Genomic DNA, 20,728 nt, shown 5'->3' with positions numbered 1-20,728 from the left:
TCTGGCCGGCGCTGGGACTGTCGCGGCGAGAGGCCGGCCGGGGAGGGGAGGGGAGGGGAGGGGAGCGCGGCCGCGGCTCTGACTGACAGGCGGCGACCGGAGGGGCCGATATATATAAGAAAGGCCGCGGGGCGCGCAGGTTCCAGTAGCGGCGCAGCGCGCGGGCCGGCAGCACGAGGCCGAGCGAGCCCCGCCGCCCCCGGAGCCCCGCCGCCCCGGCCCGCCGGCCGCCCCCGGATTAGCCCGGCGACCCCAAGCCGCCCCGCCGCGCTCACCTGGATCACCCGGCGCGGCGGCCGCCCGGACCCGGCGAGGAGGAGGCGAGGCGACGCGGGAGCCGCGTCCCGAGAGCAGCCAGCGTTTGCGGGGGACCCCCGTCCCCCCCCCAGACCTCCCCATCGCCGCCGCCGGCGGGCGGGCGGGCGGACGCGCGCGGGAAAGCGGCGTTCCCCAGCAGGAGCGGAGAAGTCCGGGCCGGCCGGGGACACCGAGCGACGCCCTCGGGGGCGGGGAGGAGAGAGGATGGCGGCCGCGTCCCGGAGCGCCCCGGGCTGGGCGCTGCTGCTGCTGCTGGCGGCGCTGTGGCCGCAGCAGGTAACGCGCGCCCCCCCCCCCCGCGCGCACCGCCCCGCGCGCCCCCCGCGCGCCCCCCGCGCACCGCCCCGCGCGCCCCCCGCGCGCCCCCCGCGCGCCCCCCGCGCACCGCCCCGCGCGCCCCCCGCGCACCGCCCCGCGCGCCCCCCGCGCGCCCCCCGCGCGCCCCCCGCGCACCGCCCCGCGCGCCCCCCGCGCACCGCCCCGCGCGCCCCGCGCTGACCGCCCGCCCCCTGCCTCCCCCGCACAGCGCGCCGCGGGCTCCGGCGTCTTCCAGCTGCAGCTGCTCGAGTTCGCCAACGAGCGCGGCGTCCTGGCGAGCGGGCGGCCGTGCCAGCCGGGCTGCCGCACTTTCTTCCGCGTGTGCCTGAAGCACTTCCAGGCCGTCGTCTCCTCCGGGCACTGCACCTTCGGCAACGTCTCCACGCCCGTCCTGGGCACCAACTCCTTCGCCGTCCGCGACGACAGCCGCGGCGGGGGCCGCAACCCGCTCCAGCTGCCCTTCAACTTCACCTGGCCGGTGAGCGCGCGGGGCCCGGGCGCGCGCCCGGAGGGGAGGGGGGAGGGGGTGCGAGGAGGGCCCCGGGACGCCCCCCTCCCCCCAGCCCCGGCCCCATCCCCTCGGAGAGGAGCCGAGGGGCCCTCATCCCCAAGGCGCAGCTTTGGGCCTCCCCCCCTTCCCGTGCCTCTTGGCTCGCGAGTTCCCGGTCACCTGGTGGCCCTGGCTCGCGCTCCCCCATGGCTCCCCCGGGTTCCCCCACCGCTACCCCGGGAGCGAGCCCAGCCAGACCCGTTATGCCGGCCCGGGGCCCCCGGGCGGGCGGGCGGGCGGGCGCAGTAACTGTATCCTGCAATTAGATTAATTAAACCTGGCCGCCTCGAGCGCCCCCCTCCCCCGGCCCGCCCCGTCTCACCATCTCCCTCCCCCCGTCTCCCAGGGCACCTTCTCGCTCATCATCGAGGCCTGGCACGCGCCCGGGGACGACCTGCGGCCAGGTGAGTGGCGAGCGATCGCGGCCGCCACCGGGGGGCGACACCGCGCAGCGCCGAAGGAGTTAACCGGGCCCCGGGGGCGGCGGGGCGGGGGCGCCGGGCGGGAGGGGGGGGGGGGAGCCGGACGCTCGGCTCGGCCCGGCCCCGGAGCCGCTGCGCCCCGCGCTGCGCGCTCGCGCCGATTCCGCTCGCTGCCTGGACTCGGAGCACAATTGCGTTTCCTGCGGGTTATTTTTGGCGTGGGAACGCGGGGAGCGCGGCGGTGAGAAAGGCCGAGGCTGCCAGCGCCGCTGACGGGCCCCTTCCTGTATTTTACACCTTTCGCGAATTCCGCTCCTTTGGAAAGGGAATAATGGCTTTGGGATGTTGTTCTGACACAGAGGAAGAGGATATTTCAGCAGCACAACAATTCTCACTTTGAAAAGGAAAAAAAAAACAACAACCCACAAAACACATTACCCACCTTTGGGGCAGAGCCCCGGGACAGGCACCAAGGAACCCCCTGCGCCCAGTCCTCCACCTAGAATGCTGCTCTCTTTATTTCTTTTTTCCCCTCTCCCCACGTTGACCTCCCTTCCTCTCTGTGCCCCCAGAACGCTGGGCTATCTTACCCACCTTCCATTGTCCTCATTGAATGCTATCAGTCCCCTGCACATGCACGGAGGCCACCTAAGCCCAGGACTGTGGGGTCCCCCTGTCCTGTGCCTGGGGGGGGTCATGGGGGGCATTTGCTTGGTTAACCAGCATCGCCACAGCCAAGGAGGCACCGGGCGGTGGTGGGGACGTCGGGACTTCCCGGGGACTCTCTCTGACGCGGTCCTCTGCTCCTCCCTCAGAGGCCCTGCCGCCGGACTCGCTCATCAGCACCATCTCCATCCAGCGCTCCCTCACCGTGGGGCAGAACTGGCTGCAAGATGAGCAAACCAGCACCCTCCCCTTCACCAAGCTGAGCTACTCCTACCGCGTCATCTGCAGCGACAACTACTACGGGGAGAGCTGCTCCCGCCTGTGCAAGAAACGCAACGACCACTTCGGCCACTACGTGTGCCAGCCGGACGGCAGCCTGTCCTGTCTGCCCGGATGGACCGGGAGTACTGCGAGCAGCGTAAGCAGCCCGCCCCCCCCATCTAGAGCGGAGGGCACCCCCCCCAGCAAGTCTCAGCCACAGCCTGCCTCCCTCCCTCACCAAGCCCCGCAGCGGCCGCTCATGCTCCTAGCTACTCGGGGAGGCTGCGGGAGGACCGCGGTTCAAACACAGCTGGGGCAGAAAAGTCCATGAGAGACTTACCTCCGAGTAACCAGCCCAAAACGCCCGGGTGGACGTTGGACTCAAGTGGTAGAGCTCCAGCCTTGAGTAAAAAAGCCAAGCAAGAGCGAGAGGCCCTGAGTTCAAGCCCCAGACGTTAGTGAGTGGATCTGGAAGGCCCTGGCCGGGCCTCAGGACTGCTTGGGACTGTTGAGGGGCGTCTTAGACTCGAGCCTCCCGTCTCCCCTCAGTGTTCCTCCCCACGGTGCCAGGCCCCGCAAAGATCCCCGGGCTATACGCCGTCTGGCGTGGGTTCTCCTCCCCCCGTCCCATCTTTCCCCTCTAAGATAGCCAAGCTTCCGGGAGATGAGGAGCGGGAAGCGAGCCCCGGAAAGCGGGGCCTCGGAGGCCACGGCCCCCCCAGCTCACCCAGCTCGCTTTCCTTTCCTCAGCGCTCTGTCTCGCTGGCTGTCATGAACAGAACGGCTACTGCAGCAAGCCGGCCGAGTGCCTGTGAGTGTGGGGACCGGGACGGGAGGGGGGTGAGGACCCTCCCCTGGCCAGGCGGCCCCCCCCTCACTCTCAGCCTCCCTTTGCCCCCACAGCTGCCGCCCCGGCTGGCAGGGCCGCCTGTGTGACGAGTGTATCCCGCACAATGGCTGCCGCCACGGCACCTGCACCGCCCCGTGGCAGTGCACCTGCAAGGAAGGCTGGGGCGGCCTGTTCTGCGACCAAGGTGAGTCTGCGCGGGGGAGATCCTGGGGGGGGGGGGCTACAGCCAAGTGGCACCCGGACCTTCCTTTCGTGGGTGCTAACTTGGTTTTCCCATTGTCCTTCGAGAAGGTTGGCGTACGCGCGTGTGTGCGTGTGCGTGTGCGCGCGCGTGTGTCCATGAGAACCAAACCCAGGGCTTGGCACGGGCTAGGCTGACGCTCTGCCACGGAGCGATGCCCACGTCCCGTCTTAGGACTTGGAGGAGAATCTTCCCAGCTCGTGCGGCGTGAGGCCCCGGTGGCTCTTCTCCGGGCGCCGAGGAGCCAGGTGAAGGAGTCGGGAGGGAGGGCGACGGATTGGCCGCCTAGAGGTGGCGCTCGTAAAGTCCAGCCGGGCCCGAGACGGCGGGATGGCGGCCTTAGGCCCTCTTTCTTTCTTGTAGTTACCTATTAACCCCCCGAGTGTTTGCTAACCTTCCAGGGCTGTTTGAGCAGCCCTCCCCGAAACAGCTGTCTGGTGGGGTGTGCCCCCCTCTCACCCCAGGTGGAGTAACTCTGACTCTCACTGACTTTTTGGTGTGGGCACAGTCTCCTGCCCCCCCCCCCGGGGCCGGAGCCCACGTGGTCTCTACCCGGCACTTGGGGTTTATTCCTCTTCTGCTTGCGCTGGGGTCTTGGAGCCCCAAGCTTGAGGAAGGGCGTGCGTCGGGGCCAGCTGCAGCTTCCTGTCTTCAGGGTCAGCGGTGCACCTGCTGCCATGGAGACGCCACACAGGCCTGGGGGGCTGGGGAGGACTTTGCCAGGCTGGGAGCAACGTGCCAACAAAGGCTTAGAATTCAGTCCCTGGGGTGTGTGTGTGTGTGTGCGTGTGTGTGTGCGTGTGCACGTGTCTCTCCCTTCTCTGCCCCTCTCCCCTGGTTCCTGCTCATTCATTCTCTGAAACAAGTCATATGCCCATCATTCGCAAACACGATCCTCACGGTGCCTCTGTTTGCTCTGTCTGCTTTCCCTTCCCAGTCCTTCTCCAATAAGAAAACAAATACTCATCCTTCAGAATACCCTTCCAGGGGCTGGGAATGTGGCCTAGCGGTAGACTGCTCGCCTCTCATACATGAAGCCCTGGGTTCAATTCCCCAGCACAACATATATAGAAAAGGCCAGAAGTGGCGCTGTGGCTCAAGTGGCAGAGTCCCAGCCTTGAGCAAAAAGAAGCCAGGGACAGTGCTCAGGACCTGAGTTCAAGCCCCGGGACTGGAAACAATAATACCCTTCTAACACCTAACACCTCTTCCTTAAAAAGTAATATGCTTGGTAATATGCCTATGGCGGCTCTCTCCTCCCCTCTCTCCACCTCTTGAAACGTTGCCCTTCCTTCCAGAATGATCTAAGCCGCCTTTTCCTCCATGAAGCCTTTTCTGGCTTCCTCCCTCACCAGGGGCCCTCCCCCCGCCCCCCCCCCAGCAGGACATTATCCAGTTGTGTTTTCCAAGCTTGATTAATTGTACCTGTCACGCATGGTTCCGGGCACCGTCACGTGTACCATTTCACGGGCGGGAGAGGAAGGGTATTTGGGTGGAAAAGACGGAGCTGAGGCCTCTCTGGGCAGCCGGGGCGCCTCAAGCCACCCCGGCGGGGCCGCTCCTCGGCCCTGCTCAGCCGCTCGCTTCCCGTCTCTGCAGATCTCAATTACTGTACCCACCATTCCCCTTGCAAGAACGGGGCCACCTGCTCCAACAGCGGGCAGCGGAGCTACACCTGCACCTGCGCCCCCGGCTACGCCGGCGTCGACTGTGAGCTGGAGCTCAGCGAGTGTGACACCAACCCCTGTCGCAACGGCGGCAGCTGCGAGGTGAGGGCAGACGCCGCCCCGGTCCCGTGTGCGCCCCCCAGGGTCTGGCTCTGACCCCTTCACGGTCTCTCTCTCTCTCTCTCTCTCTCTCTCCAGGACCAAAAAAATGGCTACCGCTGCCTGTGTCCGCCCGGGTACTACGGCCCGCGCTGCGAACACAGCACGCTGACCTGTGCCGACTCTCCCTGCTTCAACGGGGGCTCCTGCCGGGAGCACGGCCGGGGGGCCAGCTACGCCTGCGAGTGCCCCCCCGGCTTCACCGGCTCCAACTGCGAGAAGAAGGTGGACAGGTGCACCAGCAACCCGTGCGCCAATGGTGAGTCCTTCCCCCGCTCGCCTCCGGCGGGCTGGCCAGGGGCGGCGAAGGGGCGACCGAGACCTGTGTGTCACCGGCCAGCCTGGCCTGCGCTGTGCTCTCGGGGGGCTCCGGAATGTGAGGGGCTAGCCTGATTAGCTGGGGGGGGGGTGGTGTTGGAGGAAGAGCCGAGTGATCAGGGTGGTGTCCACCCTGCCTGCCGTCCCGGTCCCCACGGCGGAGCCCTGGCCTGGCGAGGGTGACCTCTGACCCTTCCCCGAGGCCCTGGGCTTCGTGTCCGTCCCCCCCACTCAGGACGAGCAGTGCCGGGGTCAGAGCCCGGCTCCCCGAGGCCTCCTGCTGCCCACGGGGAAGGCGCGGGTCATCTAGAAGGCGCGGTACCTCTCGGACCTGACGCGCAGGGCGTCCCGGGTGTCCGGGAAAGAAGCTTGGGAGCTGGAGGGGGTTGGGCAGGGTTGGATGGAATCTGTCGCTCGGTCCCCTGCAGCCATGGTCCCCTGCACCACCGAGGGCCGTAGTAATAGCCACCTCCTGTGTTCGGTGTGGGTTGAAGGCAAAAGGAGCTCATGACAGTGACCTTTCTTTGAGGGTTTACTCCGTGCCCCATCGTGGGTTCGTACGCCTTCCTACCGATCCTGAGAAGGCAACAGCACGCTACTGCTACTCCAATACTGCAGCAGAGGGAAACCAAGGCTTAAGGATGAGGAAAAGCAACTGGTACCAGGTTCTGAGCTAGAGAAAGGCAGTCGAGCCCGGGAGCCCATGGTTCATCCCTGTAATTCCAGCCACTCAGGAGGCTGAGACCCGAGGATCGCAGATAAAAGCCAGTCTGGACAGGAAAGTCTGTGAGGCTATCTAAAGAAACCCAGCAAACAACAACAACAAAAAAAAACTGGGGGGCTGGGAATATGGCTTAGTGGTAGAGCGCCTGCCTTGTATACATGAAGCCCTGGGTTCGATTCCCCAGCACCACATATACAGAAAATGGCCAGAAGTGGCGCTGTGGCTCAAGTGGCAGAGCGCTAGCCTTGAGCAAAAAGAAGCTCAGGCCCTGAGTTCAAGGCCCAGTACTGGCAAAAACAAAACAAGGCAAAACTGGAAGTGGCGCTGTGGCTCAGCGGGTAGATCCACTAGTCTTAAGCCAAAGAAGCTCAGGGACAGCGCCCAGGCCCTGAGCTCGAGGTGCAGGTCCAGCACAATACAAATAAATAACAAGACGGCTGAGAGGCGGGTCCTCTCTGTCTGGTTCTAAAGTTCCTCCCGCTGCTAGTCCTTTGCCTCCACGAGCCTCCCACGGCTTAGAGAGGAGGGTCGCCCCAGACTCGGGGTGTCAGGAGACGGCTCGGCGCCCTTGGCGGCGGCGGTGAGCGTGGAGACGGGGGCCACGGCTCACCGACCGCGTCTGTGTCCACGCAGGGGGCCAGTGTCTGAACCGAGGCCCGACCCGCATCTGCCGCTGCCGCCCCGGCTTCACGGGCCCCCACTGCGAGCTCAGCGTGGGCGGCGACTGCGCCCACAGCCCGTGCGCCAACGGCGGCACGTGCCACGCCCTGGAGACCGGGCCCGCGTGCGCCTGCCCCGCGGGCTTCTCGGGCCGGCGCTGCGAGCTGCGGGCCGCCGCCGGCGACCCCTGCGCCTCGGGGCCCTGCCTCCACGGGGCCACCTGCTACGCCGGGCCTCCCCCCCGACGGCTTCCTCTGCACCTGCGCCTACGGCTTCGCGGGCGGCCGCTGCGAGTTCCCGCTCGGCCTGCCGTCCGGCTTCCCCTGGGCCGCCGTCTCCCTGGGCGTGGGGCTGGTGGCGGTGCTGGTCCTGCTCTGCATGGTGGCGGTGGCCGTCCGGCAGCTGCGGCTCCGGCGGCCCGAGGACGGCGGCAGCGAGGCCATGAACAACCTGTCGGACTTCCAGAAGGACAACCTCATCCCGGCTGCCCAGCTCAAGAACACGAACCAGAAGAAGGAGCTGGAGGTGGACTGCGGCCTGGACAAGTCCAACTGCGGCAAGCAGCAGAACCACACGTTGGACTATAATCTGGCCCCGGGCCCCCCGGGCCGGGGCCCCCTGCCCGGGAAATATCCCCACGGTGACAAGAGCTTAGGAGAGAAGGCGCCGCTGCGGCTACACAGGTGAGCAGCGCCGGGACCGCCGGGGCCTGGCCACGGACTCGCGGACTCCCGTCCCGCCCGGTCTCCTAGGCCAGGTGGGGGGCTGGCCTTCAGTCTTGACTTTTAAACAAATGATAGGGGTGAGACCTGGCAGCCCGGCCTCCAACTCCGGAGCCTCCTGTCTCAGCCTCCCAAATTTGAGGTCCGGCTCAGCCCAGGCAAGATAGCAAGCGTTTTCTGGGAGCCAGTGGCTCATACCCGGAATCCTAGCCATGCAGGCGGCTGCGATTTGAGGATTGTAGTTCCCAAGCCAATCCATGGGAAGTCTATGAGACTCTTACCCGCCGTTAACCAGCACGAGCTGGAAGTGACGCTGTGGCTCAAGTAGTAGAGCTCCAGCCTTAAACAAAAAAGCGAAGGGACCTGCTACTCGGGAGGTAGAGACTGGGCAAAATGTTCTTCAGACTCTATCTCAACAAAAAAGCTGGGTACCGTGAGGCGTCCAAGCTACAGCAGAAAACATAAAATAGGGTTGGGGGTCCTGGCTGGCCTGGGCCAAAAAGCAAGATCCTGTATCAAATATGGCCAGAGCAGAAAAGTGAGAAGCGTGGCACTGAGTGCTTGCTTAGCAAGTGAGAAACTCAAGCAAGGGTTCAAATCTGCGTACTGTCGAAAGAAATGAACAGTTCCTAGCCAGGTGTTGGCGGCGCAGCTACTCAGGAGGGCAGGGTCTCAGGATTGTGGTTTGAAGCCAGCCCGGGCAGGAAAATCCAGTTCACCCACAGTGAAGCGGGAAGGAGACCCGTGTGTGGCTCAAGGGGTCTACCCGGGCCCTGAGTTCAAGCTCCCGTGGTGGTAGCACGTGTGCGTGCGTGCGTGCTTGCGTGCGTGCGCACGCACACGCACGCACGCCGAGAAAATAAAATAAGACTCCTCCTGGGGGTCATTGACTGGAGAAGACTTCCTGTCCATTCATGCACTGATGTCAGGGCTCCACGCTCCGGTCTCTCGGGACTCCCGTGTTTCTATGGTGGTGGTGCTGGCTGCCGCTAGGCCGCGTGACCTTTCTGATCCGGTTGAGGTCCTGCGCCTCCAGCCGAGGGCTTTCCCGGAATCGCCTGTGCACTTGCCCTTCAGCCCCCCCTGGGTTCCCATTGGCGCCCCCTCCCCCCCCCACCCCACCCCCGCCGCCTCCCTTGCTCAAGCTGGCCTGCCTTGTGCTCCCTCAGTGAAAAGCCGGAGTGTCGAATATCAGCGATCTGCTCCCCCCGGGACTCCATGTACCAGTCGGTGTGTTTGATATCGGAAGAGAGGAACGAATGTGTCATTGCCACGGAGGTGCGTGCCGGCCTTCCCCTTCCTGCCCGGCGGGGGAGGGAGGGAGGGAGAGCGGCCTGCTCACCCCCCCCCCCCGCAGCCTTGGGGGCCCCCTCCCCTCCCGAAGGCTTGCATCGGAAGCCCTGCCCTGCACACCGTGTTCGGTAGCTCTTGAGCCCCTGCTGGCCCCGTTGCCACAGAGGGCCTGAAACAGGAGCCGCGGTGCGGTGCGCCCGGCCTGGTCTCTCCTGTGGCCCCCAGCCAGCTCCCAGAAGCCACTTCCCAGGTGCTGGGGGCGGGGATGGAGGCTCTGTGCCCTGCTGACCCCTTTCATCCGACCACAAGCGCAAGCTCAGGCGCGCGTGTGTGTGTTTCCGGGTGGAAGACCGAGGCGACCGACCTCCTTGGGCCCTGTCTCTCCACTTGTGCCCACCCCCCCCGGCGGCTTCCCCGGGGGAGAGGCCCGTGGCAGCCCCCCCCCCCCCGTGGACGGACGCAGAGCCCAGAGTCACGCATTTCCCCGCTCTGCGCATGCTCTCCAGGTATAAGGCACGAGGCCACCCACGACACCCAGCGTCGGCCCAGCAGCTGGACTTGCCTTCTGCACTGTTTACATTGCATCCTGGATGGGACGCCTTTACTATGCACTGTGCTGCTCTCGGGAGGAGGAGGGACCGGCAGGAATCGGACAGACTGTGAACTTGCCAAGAGAGGGACCGGCCCTGCACACCCGCGGGAGTCCGTCGAACGTCAGATTGGCAGCTCTGCCAGCCTGGGCGACAGCGTCAGGAGCCAGGAGAACACTGGAGCCGGTTTCCAAGGAGCCACTTGGATCCGCCCGGCCAGCAGCGGCCTTCACGGGGCTCCAGAGAGGATCCCTGGCCTGTTTTCCAGAAGAGAGAGGCGGCGGCGGCGGCCGTGGGCTCAGACCCGCTGCGGCCTCCACGGGCGTCGATGTTTCCCCAAGTGCCTTGGGCCCAGGCTCCACACTGACAGCTGGGCTGACATCAGGAAGGAGAGGGGCGGCGCGGGCTGGGCTCTGTGGGCGGGAAGGCCACTGGGTGCGGCTCTTGGCAGGGGTTGCCCAGCAGGTGACGCGCACCTGAGGAGACGGGGTGGCTCTCGGCCTCTCACCGGGGCCCCGGGGCCCTGCTGGGGACACCGCGTAGCGTCTCCCTGGCCTGGCTGCCGGGCAGGGGTCGGCAGATCTTACCCAGCTCCTACCACCCCGTGGCCTTGGCTTCCCGTGAGCAGATGGGCGGGGGGTCTGGACGGGGGGGGGGGGGCTGCCAGGCGGAGCTGGGAAGCTCAGGGCGGTGATGGTGGAAATTCCACCGAGGGAGGAAATTGGGGGTGCTGCTGCCGCCTGGGCCCCTTTTCCCCACTCAAACGTGTGTTCCCACGACCTGGAGCCGGGGGCTCCGCCCACGTTCGCCCCGGCTTCGAGACCACCCTCGACACCAACCTTCAGAAAGCAATAATATGAGTTTTTATTTTTTATTTGTAGTTTATTTTGGAGTCTAGTATTTCGATAATTTAAAGAATCAGAAGCACTGACCTTTCTACATTTTATAACATTATTTTGTATATAATGTGTATTTATAATACGGAACAGATGTGTACAGGATTTTATTACTTCTTCTTGGGTCCTGTCTTTGTGATGGGAGACAATTCTAACTTGGGTTGCTGCTGGGTGCCCTTCGGGAACCACCCGCTCCCGGTCTTGCGGGGGGGGGAGGGGGGGTCCTTGTCCCAATCCAGCCCTGCCTGGGGACGTGGAGGCTGGTCCCGCCATCCCTGCTCCTCCTTCTCTCCCCAAGCCTGAGGCAGTTTGGGGGGGGGGCTCCCCGATGGGTGGCCTCTGAGTCCCCATTGGGTCCTTCCTCCTGCCGCTGGAGGAGGGTTTTCAGCGAGGAACTGGTCTGGGGACGGGGTTCTTTGGGGCGTCGGGGTCCCCGGTCTGTGGAGCCTGGAGGGAGTGGGGGGGGGGGGGGAGTCAGCGTCTGCCCTGGGTTTCTCTGGCTGAGACACCGGCGAGGGAGTTTCCAGTCTTCTCCGGGCCTGGCTTCCTCTACGGTGCAGGATAGTCCCTAATGCCCCAACCGATACAAACGCGACCCTCGGGCAGCCAGTGACAAAACGCTGAGCACACGCTCCCAGCCCCGGCCCGTGCACGGTGACACCGATCAGACCCGCCCGCCGCCCTGGGCAGGCGAGGGGGAGCCGGGGCAGAGCGAGCCCGCCGCCCGGCCTGCCTGCCCTCCCGGGCCCGGGGTTGTCCGTGGAGGCCCGGGAGCGCCGGGCGCCCGCTCACCTTCCCCTCCGCGCCGCGCACACGGGGTATCAGACAGGAAAGCGCTCGGAGCGCCGTTCCCACAGCCCGCGCCCGCGGCCGCGGAAGAACAACAGGACCTCGCTCTTCCTGCCCAAAATGAAACAGGAAAGCGGCTCCCGGCCGGGGGGGGGGGGGGGGGCGGGGAAGCTGGGCAGGGACGGGGGAGGCCAGCTGACGAGGCTCCCATGGGGGGGGACAGGTAGGACACCCGCAGGCCTGCACGTCCACACCCGCGGGCCACGCCACACTGCCAGCCCCACCACAGACGGGCCCTGCGGGGGGAGATGGCTGCTGGCTAAGCCACCTGATACCCCAAGGGCTCTGGGGTTGAAGCCCCCCTCCCCAACTGTACCCAGACGTGGTTTGGTGGACTGCACTCTGGAGGCCATGCCAGGCTGCACGTCTAGTAACTCAGCAGAAGCTGAGGAGAGGCGGGGGGGGGGGGGGTGACCAGGGCACGGGCCTCGTCTCCGGGGATTTCCCGAAGGTCACCCCCCTCCCACAAGTGGGGTGCAGGTCATCGAGTGCCCCACGTCTGGCCGTGCCGTGCGCGCCTTCGGGGCCGGCGAATGCCCGGCTGCACCTCGCGTGCACATTCCACAGAAGGATCCAGAGCCTCAGCAGCGCGGAGCCAGCGGCCCGGGGACCGGGTGACCCGGCGGTGACCTCGGCTCCGGGGACAGCTGCCGCTCCGGGGCTTGATGGCGGTGACCGCCTGGACGTCAACACCGCCCCACTGCGCGGGGCTGGGACGGGGGAGCCGGCCTGGGCTCGCGGGGCCCCTGGGTACCGGGTGTGCGGTACTGTAGTTCCCGCTGCCCCCCTCCCGAGGTCACTGGATGCGCCCACACTAGAGCCGGGGTCCCCCCCCCCCCCCCGGCAGCTTCCCTCCTTCCTCGGCCTGGAAGGAGATGGAAGTGATTCACTCCGGGGGCGGGGGGGGGGCGGTGGTGACTGTCCCTTCCCAGGAAGGGGTGCGCTGGGGTCCCCGCGGCCTCCCCAGGGCGGTCCGCCCTCCCATCGCCCCCCCCTTCCTGCCCTCAGGGCCGGGGGGCCTGCAGGGGCCGCTGGGGGGGCCTGGGGTGAAAGAAGGGCAGGTGCGGGCGGAGGGTCTGCGCTCCACCTGCCCAAGGGCGCCCCGGACACTGCCTGCCCCCCCACCAGCCCTCCCCGCCCCTCCCCCCACACGACCCCCTCCCCCCGCCAACGCCCTCCCCCACCCCCCTCCCCCAGCCCTCCCTGCACCTGCCACCTACCCCCCAGCCCTCCCCCTCCCACCCCCCAGTCTTCCCCGCACCTCCCCCCACACCTTTCCCCTCCCACCCTCCCCACACCTCTCCCCTCCCACCCTCCCTACACCTCCCCCTCCCCCAGCCCTCCCCATACCTCTCCCCTCCCACCTTCCCCGCACCTCCCCCCTCCCCACACCTCCCCCTCCCCCAGCCCTCCCCGCACCTCCCCAGCTCCCCTCCACCGCGCCCTCCCCGCACCTCCCTCCTCCCCTCACCCCTCAGCCCTCCCCGCACCTCCTCCTTCCCACGACCCCCCCTCCCCGCCCCTCCCCCCTCCCTCAGCTCCCCCCCACTTCCCCCTTCCCCCCTCTTTGTTACACACGACTTCCTGTTTTCCGCAGGCGACCCGGCTCACTTCCCGGGGCCGGGAAGCGGCTGAGGCTCCCGGTTTCTCTCGGGGACCCCGCCCCCCTCCCCCGGCCCCTCCCCCCTCCCCCTCCCCCCCTCCCTCCTCCCCGGACGTGAGGAGGGCGGGAAGCTGCGGCCCTGGACCCGCGGGCGACGGAGGGCGGCGCCGTCACTAGGGGGCGCTGTGCTCCTCCCTCCCCCGCCCTCCTCGTCCCTCCCCGCCCCCCCCCCCGGCCCCCGCGGGAGGCACGGAGGCCCCGGGACCCACGGGTCCCCTCCCGCCCCGGGCGCGCCGCCCTCCCGAGCCCCATCCCGGGCCCCGCGCCCCCCTCGAGCTCCTCGGAAGGGCCGGGCTCCCGCCCGCGGCTCGGGTGGAAGGAGGCACGGTCCGCGCCCGCCACCCCGCCCCGCACCCCCGGCACCCCGCCCCCCGGGGCACCCAGAACCCCCCGGGCACCCCGCACCCCCGCCCCCGACACCCCAGGCCACCCTGCCCCCCCGCACCCCGCCCCCCCGGGCACCCAAAACCCCCCCGGGCACCCCGCCCCCCGCCCCCCCGCCCCCGACACCCCGGCCACCCTGCCCCCCCCCCCTCCCCGGGCACCCGCCCTCCCCGCCCCCCCGGCACCCCGCCCCCCCGCCCCCCGCCCCCCCCGCCACCCTGCACCCCCCGGCACCCCGCCCCCTGGGGCACCCAGAACCCCCCGGGCACCCCGCCCCCCCGCCCCCCCGGGCACCCCGTCCCCCGGGCACCCCGCCCCCCCCGCCCCCCTGGGCACCCCGCCCCCCCCTCCCGGGAACTGGCAGGATCGCCGCCCTGCAGGAATCCACACTGCCCGGCCTCGCCCGCCCCCCCCAGCTGTGACACCAGGGACCAACTCCGACCCTGCCGTGACCCCACGGGGCAGGGGGGGGGGCGGGGAACCACCCGACTGGATCCCACACAGCCCAGAGCCGCCAGCCCGCCCGCCCGGAGAGGAGGTCCTCCCCTCCCTCCCTCCCTCCCTCCCTCCCTCCTTCCCCTCCCTCCCTCCCTCCCTCCCCACCTTCCCCTCCCTCCCTCCTCCCTCTTTCCCCTCCCTCCCTCCCTCCAGGCGGGTTCGATTCCACGCCCCCCTCCTCACTTCACAGAGGAGGGAGCCCGGTGTGTGTGTGGGGGGGGCGAGGTTAAAATGGGAGCAAACGGAGCCCAAAGCCTGTGTCTGGGCAGGCTTTACACCCCCCCCACCCCACCCCACCCCACCCCACCCCAACGCCGAGCTGTGCAAAGTCGCCGGGTCACTGAGCAAACCCAGGGAGCAGCGCCATTCCCCCCTCCAAAGCGCCTGTCCCCCGTCTGGAATGGGAGAGAGAAGCAGGTCAGTGGCGCTCACAGGAGGAGCTGCAGCTCTGCGCCCTGGCCCGCCCGGGGGAGCCGGGCCTGCAGGGACGGGGCTTGGTCGTCGGTCCTGGGGCTTGAACTCAGGCCCGGGGCGCTGTCCCTGGGCTCTTGTGCTCACGGTGAGTGCTGGACCCCTTGGAGCCACAGCCCCTGGCTCTTGTCCATTTCTTTCTTTTAGGCAGCGTGTGATGCATTCTCGGCAGGGACTCTGCCGGGTGGGCGGACGGGAGCACCGAGCTGACACCTTGAAATCCACTCGCAGCCGCGCCATGGCGAGGGGGTGATCTAATCTTCCTCCAACCTGTACGATGAAGAAGTTTATCATTAGAATGGACGGGAACATGGTTGACATGGAACACACCATTATGTCAGCAATAAGTGTGGGGACAGATAAACGGGAGGCAGTGTCTGAGGGGTGTGTGTGTGTGAGAACACGTGGGCGTGTCCACCTCTGCCTGGAGCAAAACCTGCCTATTGAGGGCTGGGAAGGTGGCCTAGTGGCAAGAGCGCTTGCCTAGGATGCATGAAGCCCTGGGTTCGATTCCCCAGCACCACATACACAGAAAATAGCCAGAAGTGGTGCTGTGGCTCAAGTGGCAGAGTGCTAGCCTTGAGCAAAAAGAAGCCAGGGACAGTGCTCAGGCCCTGAGTTCAAGGCCCAGGACTGGCAAAACAAAACAAAACAAAACGTAGTTATTGAGAACATCACCAGAAGTTATGAGGCTGGAAGTATGACCCAAGTGGTAGAGGACCTGTCTTAGGAAACACAGGGATCTATCAGTTTAAACCCCAGTACCACTAAAGAGAGAGAGACTTAAAGCTGGAAAAGGTGAGAATAAACACAAGGCAAGTGTCCCTTAGATGATTTAGATGTGCTGTCTACCTTCACTAGCCAGATAGCACTAACTACTCTTTAAAAAGGTAATCTGTTAGGGGCTGGGAATATGGCCTAGTGGCAAGACTGCTCGCCTCCTAGACATGAAGCCCTGGGTTCGATTCCCCAGCACCGCATATATAGAAAAAGCCAGAAGTGGCGCTGTGGCTCAAGTGGCAGAGTGCTAGCCTTGAGCAAAAGGAAGCCAGGGACAGTGGTCAGGCCCTGAGTCCAAGGCCCAGGACTGGCAAAAAAAAAAAAAAAAGTAATCTGTTATGTTGGGCACTGGTGGCTCATAACTGTAATCCTAACTACTCAGGAGTCTGAGATCAGAGGATCTCAGTTCAATGCCAGACTGGGCATTGGAGATTCTTATCTCCAGTTAGCCACCAAAAAGTCAGGAATGGAGTTGTGACTCAAGTGGTAGAGCGCCAGCACTGAGCAAAAAAGCTAAGGGACAGTACACAAGCCCTGAGTTCAAGTCCCCAGTACTGGCACAGAAAAAAGGTATTAAGACTCACCCTTGGGCTGGGAATATGGCCTAGTAGTGGAGTGCTCACCTTGTATACATGAAGCCCTGGGTTCGATTCCCCAGCACCACATACACAGAAAAAGCCAGAAGCGGCGCTGTGGCTCAAGTGGCAGAGTGCTAGCCTTGAGCAAAAAGAAGCCAGGGACAGTGCTCAGGCCCTGAGTCCAAGCCCCAGGACTGACCAAAAAAAACAAAAACAAAAACAAAAACAGACTCTTAATAGCAAGATCCAGCACTAGTATTTGATGCTCCCTTGTTTGTCCCCCATGCAGTTTGTTGTTCTTAATAGTTTTAGTCACAGTGCACGTGATAGCTCATATTTTGCATTTTTGCCTTACTATGCAATCATAGGCATTTTTATTACGTTGTTTTCATAATAGATTTTTATTTTCTGTCAAGTAAAAATAGTCTTTTTGTTGTTGTTTTGTTTGGGGCAGGGTCTCATTATGTAATCCAGGCAGCCTTTGAACTCAAGATCTTCCTACCTCAGCCTGCCGGGTTCTGGGTTTATAGGTAGGTACCACCTGCTCAGAGCAAGTGGGAGGGGGAGGACAAGTGGGGAGGGCCAGTGAGGGTGTCCCTGGCCGAGGCAGTTCATTTGAATGCGAGAAAACAGAAAAATGGTGACAGTTTTCTAATTTGTGGGTCAGTATTAAATTTCACTTTTTGGAATTATTTGTTGTTTTATGAAACAAAGTCTCATTATATATCCAAAGCAAACCTTGAACTCTCAAACTTCCTTCTCCAGCCTCCTAAATGCTGGGATTACAGTTAACCTACAAGTTATACAATATTAAATGTAACTATGGTGTGTTTTCAGTGGGAAATGGTTTCAAATAAAATTCTCTTTTAGCAAACTTTTTTTTGCTTAAAAAAATAGAACAGACAGGGCTGGGGATATGGCCTAGTGGCGAGAGAGCTTGCCTCGTATACATGAGGCCCTGGGTTCAATTCCCCATCACCACATATACAGAAAACGGCCAGAAGTGGCGCTGTGGCTCAAGTGGCAGAGTGCTAGCCTTGAGCAAAAAGAAGCCAGGGACAGTGCTCAGGCCCTGAGTCCAAGGCCCAGGACTGGACAAAAAAAAAAAAAAAAGAACAGACAGGTGGGGGCCCAGTGGAAAAGAGTGCTCGCCTCGTATACATGAAGCCCTGGGTTCCATTCCTCAGCACCACGTATATAGATAAAGCCAGAAGTGGCGCTGTGGCTCAAGTGGCGGAGTACTAGCCTTAAGCAAAAAGGAAGCCAGGGACAGTGCTCAGGCCCTGAGTCCAAGGCCCAGGACTGGCCAAAAAAAAAAAAAAAAAAAAAAAAGGTTAGTAGGACAATGCCCAGGCCCTGAGTTCAAACCCCAGGACCTGGTTAAAGAAAAAAAAAAGTTTCATACTATACATAAACACTTCTGGAAGGGCTAGCATGAAAATAATCTTTAAATAATAATAACAGCGGCCATTTCTCCTGTCAGAGCCTCCACAGACCTCCTCCAGGGGAAGGCCTTCTGCAGCCTCAGTTTCCCTTTTGCAGTCAGAGCCTTGGGGGGGGGGAGTTCACACCCCTGCTGCTGCTTGGAGGATCAACCCCAGGAGACCTGGGACCCCTCTACCCAGCAGCTCTCAGCTTTCTGGGGGCTGGGGTTGGGCCTCCCCTGCTCCAGGCCTGAAGGATTAACCATGGCTGTCCGGCAGGAAACCCATGGCCTCAGGGCAGAACTGGCACCTGCCGGCTGGGCGGCCCTCTGGTGGGGCCCAGGGCTCCGACCCTGGACTGCGGGGGGACCCCTCACGTGAGGGCCGCCCGCCCTCGCCCCCCCCCCGTGACTCAGTTTCTCCATCTGCTCACGCGGGGGCCCTGGGCGTGAGGCACCGCAGAGGAATGCGGACGGTGCCCGGGGACAGCTTCCTCACGGTGCGTGCTTCCAGGAAGGGCGCCCGCAGACGGGGCTCCCCTTGAGGGCGTGCCCGGCCCTGCCCCCCCCCACCCCCCCCCCAGCACCGCCGCCCAGGGCTCGGGCCCCGACTCGGCCAGGTGCGCGGGCGGGGCCGCTGGGGTCACATCTCCCCCGGCCACGCCGGCGGCGGCTTCTGCAGGGCCCGAGCCGGGGAGGGCTGGCCTGGCCGGGGGGGGGGGGGGGGGGACGCCCGCCCGGGGCCCGCGTCCGTGCCGGGCCCGAGCCCACGGCCCGCCGCCTGACGCAATCCGCGGCGCCCTTGCTGCATGCGGGCTGGGGAAACCGGCCCCGCCGTTGCATCAGGGCAGCCCGGCCTGCTCCGGGGGGCGGAGCCGAGCCAATCAGCGCGCGCGCCGGGCCCGGAGCGGGCCGCCGCGCCAGCCACTCAGAGCGCGGCGCGGCCTACGGAGGCGCCAGAGCCGGACGCGATTGGCCCGCGCGGGGTGGGCCCCTCCCCAATCACCGCGGCAGCTGGCCCCGGGGGGCGGGGACCGCCCGGCCAGAGGGTTTAAAGCGCGCCTCCGCGAGGGGCCGCGCAGCTGGAGCGACCCGACCGGTGCCAGGCCAGGTGTGCGCGCCCGTCGGTCCTTCCGTGCCCGCGCCGGACCCCCAGCCCCCGGAGGCCGCCCCGGGCCCGTCCCTGCGCCCGGCACCATGAAGCACGAGTCCGCAGCCCAGGACGCTCCGCCCCCCGCGCTGGCCCCCCGGGAGGACGGCGACCCCCCCCGCCCTGTGGATTTTCGGGTACGGCTCCCTGGTGTGGAGGCCCGACTTCGCCTACAGCGACAGCCGCGTGGGCTTCGTGCGCGGATACAGCCGCCGCTTCTGGCAGGGCGACACCTTCCACCGGGGCAGCGACAAGATGGTGAGCACCTGACCGTGCCCAGGGCACGGGGGGGGGGGGGCGGTGGCGAGGGTGGGAGCGCGGCGCCCGGGCCCCCCCCCCCCGGAACGGCCAGGCCTCCCGGCCCCAGTGGGGGGGGGGGTGGGAAAGGTGTGGCCTTGCGTCGGGATTTGTGGTCACGGAGGTGCTGCTTGCATAGGAACCTGTGGGTCTGCGCGCCCGTCCAGGCCAGCGGTGCCCGGGCTGAGAGGGCACAGGCAGGCCTGGGCAGGCCCGGGGCCAGAGAGTTCCCTTGCGCTGATGGCAGACCTAATGTCTAACTTGTCTTCCCCCACCCCCCAAATCTTCCCTCCCTAGCCCGGCCGCGTGGTGACCCTCCTTGAAGACGGTGAGGTACGTGCTGGGGAGTCCAGTGCGGAGGGATGGAGAGAGACAGCGCGCTCGCTCGCGGGGCCTGCGGCTGCTCGCTCCATCTGATGCAGTCTCGCAGCCGGTGTAGCTCAGCGCCCCTCCGAAAATCACCTGAGCATCTTGTAAAAAAACCAAAAACAACGCAGGTTTTCATGTGGTAGGAATAGCGTGGGGCCTGACATGCAGCTTTTCCAACAAGCTTGTAACGGCCTTGTACAACTCATTGATGGTAAAGTGGGCATAAATGTAGGCTATCCTATAGCTCATTGGCCTGACCCCCACCAATGTTACAGAGCGGCCCCGGGGTGGGGGGTGGCACCCCAGGATGAGAGCGGGACCCCACCAGCCCAGCGCTGTTGTGCGTGACCCGCATGTCTCCGTGTCCCTCTAGGGCTGCACTTGGGGTGTGGCGTACCAGGTGCGAGGCGAGCAGGTGAGAGAGGCCTTGAAGTACCTGAACGTGCGGGAAGCGGTGCTCGGAGGCTACGACACCAAGGAGGTCACCTTCTATCCTCAAGACGCACCGGACGAACCTCTCACCGCGCTGGCCTATGTGGCCACCCCGCAGAACCCGGCCTACCTAGGGCCCGCCCCGGAGCAGGTCATCGCCACGCAGATCCTGGCCTGCCGGGGCTTCGCCGGTCACAACCTCGAGTACTTGCTGCGCCTGGCGGACTTCATGCAGCTGTGCGGGCCCCAGGCGCAGGACGAGCACCTGGAAGCCATCGTGCACGCGGTGGGCAGCATGCTGCCCTGCTCCTACCTCAGCGAGCAGGCGCTGGCCCTGGTTTGAGGGGCCGAGCCCTTGTCCACACGGACAACAGGGCTGGACGCCTACCCCAGCCTTGAAACAGACTCGACAGAGCTAACGCGCCCTGAGGGGGCGCCGCGGGCCGCGGGGCTCCTCGGGCTCCTGTCCTGCTTGACACTGACTGACTTGAAGCTTTATTTATTGCACCATGTTGGTGTGGTGGGCAGGGCAGGTGGGGGACCTGCCCCGGGCCCAGGCCCTGCTGCGCGGCGGCCCCACCCCAGGCCTCTGGTGCCTGACCAGATAGATCTCCCCCAACACTGCTGCTAATCCCATGCCCCCCGGGCCTCCACCTCCCCAGGAGGCCTCTAGGAGCCTTGATCCACCCAGACCGATATTCCTCAGCCCGGAGCCACCACCTGCCCGGCTCCCAGCATGCCGTGCCCCTCTGCTGCACCCCAGGGCAGCGCCGCGGCCGCGGCCGGGCCTGGGCTTCCTCTCCTTTTGGTTATCCCCCTCCCCCTCGCTGTTTGCCTTCTTGTCTGACTGGGACCCCATGGGTCTCTCCTTGTCCGATCCTGGGAGGTTCATCACCGCAGGCCCTGGTCCTCTCCCAGTCTTACCCCCCCCGCACCCCCGTCACTCATAAATGGATCTCTCACTAGCTCTGCTGGGATGTGCTTCTTACCTGGGCGTTGGGGCGAGGGAGCCACTGTGGAAGGCTCCCGGGAGGGGGAAGGACGCCACGTCCTCCCAGGGAAGGGCAGCTGCGTGAACCCCCTGCCACAGTCCAGGTCTCAGCCCCTGCGAGTCCTGTCCCCACATGTGACCTGCGGGACTCGATGTGTCCATCCCCCCTCCCCCCCACGAAGGCCCAC

The 20,728-nt window shown here is 65.3% G+C and overlaps 2 protein-coding genes across 2 annotated transcripts; both read left to right on the top strand.

Moving 5' to 3' along the window:
- The first annotated feature begins 460 nt into the window (after positions 1-460).
- Dll4 (delta like canonical Notch ligand 4) lies at positions 461-10,742 on the top strand. Its single transcript, XM_048333262.1, is given in 13 exon segments — positions 461-594; positions 845-1,114; positions 1,533-1,590; positions 2,424-2,675; positions 2,678-2,692; positions 3,286-3,346; positions 3,439-3,569; positions 5,226-5,395; positions 5,492-5,711; positions 7,128-7,384; positions 7,386-7,837; positions 9,046-9,154; positions 9,676-10,742. Coding segments are annotated over 13 exon segments (2,073 nt in total). The 5' UTR covers positions 461-522; the 3' UTR covers positions 9,682-10,742.
- Positions 10,743-18,394: 7,652 nt separating this feature from the next.
- Positions 18,395-20,504, top strand: Chac1 (ChaC glutathione specific gamma-glutamylcyclotransferase 1). Its single transcript, XM_048333263.1, is given in 4 exon segments — positions 18,395-18,564; positions 18,566-18,709; positions 19,046-19,081; positions 19,491-20,504. Coding segments are annotated over 4 exon segments (648 nt in total). The 5' UTR covers positions 18,395-18,498; the 3' UTR covers positions 19,893-20,504.
- The last annotated feature ends 224 nt before the right edge of the window (positions 20,505-20,728 follow it).

Source organism: Perognathus longimembris, chromosome 23 (genome assembly GCF_023159225.1).
Source record: "Perognathus longimembris pacificus isolate PPM17 chromosome 23, ASM2315922v1, whole genome shotgun sequence".
Taxonomy (NCBI): Eukaryota; Metazoa; Chordata; class Mammalia; order Rodentia; family Heteromyidae; genus Perognathus; species Perognathus longimembris.
The sequence above is the reverse complement of the archived record's forward strand: the minus strand, read 5'-3'. Positions and strand labels throughout refer to the sequence as shown.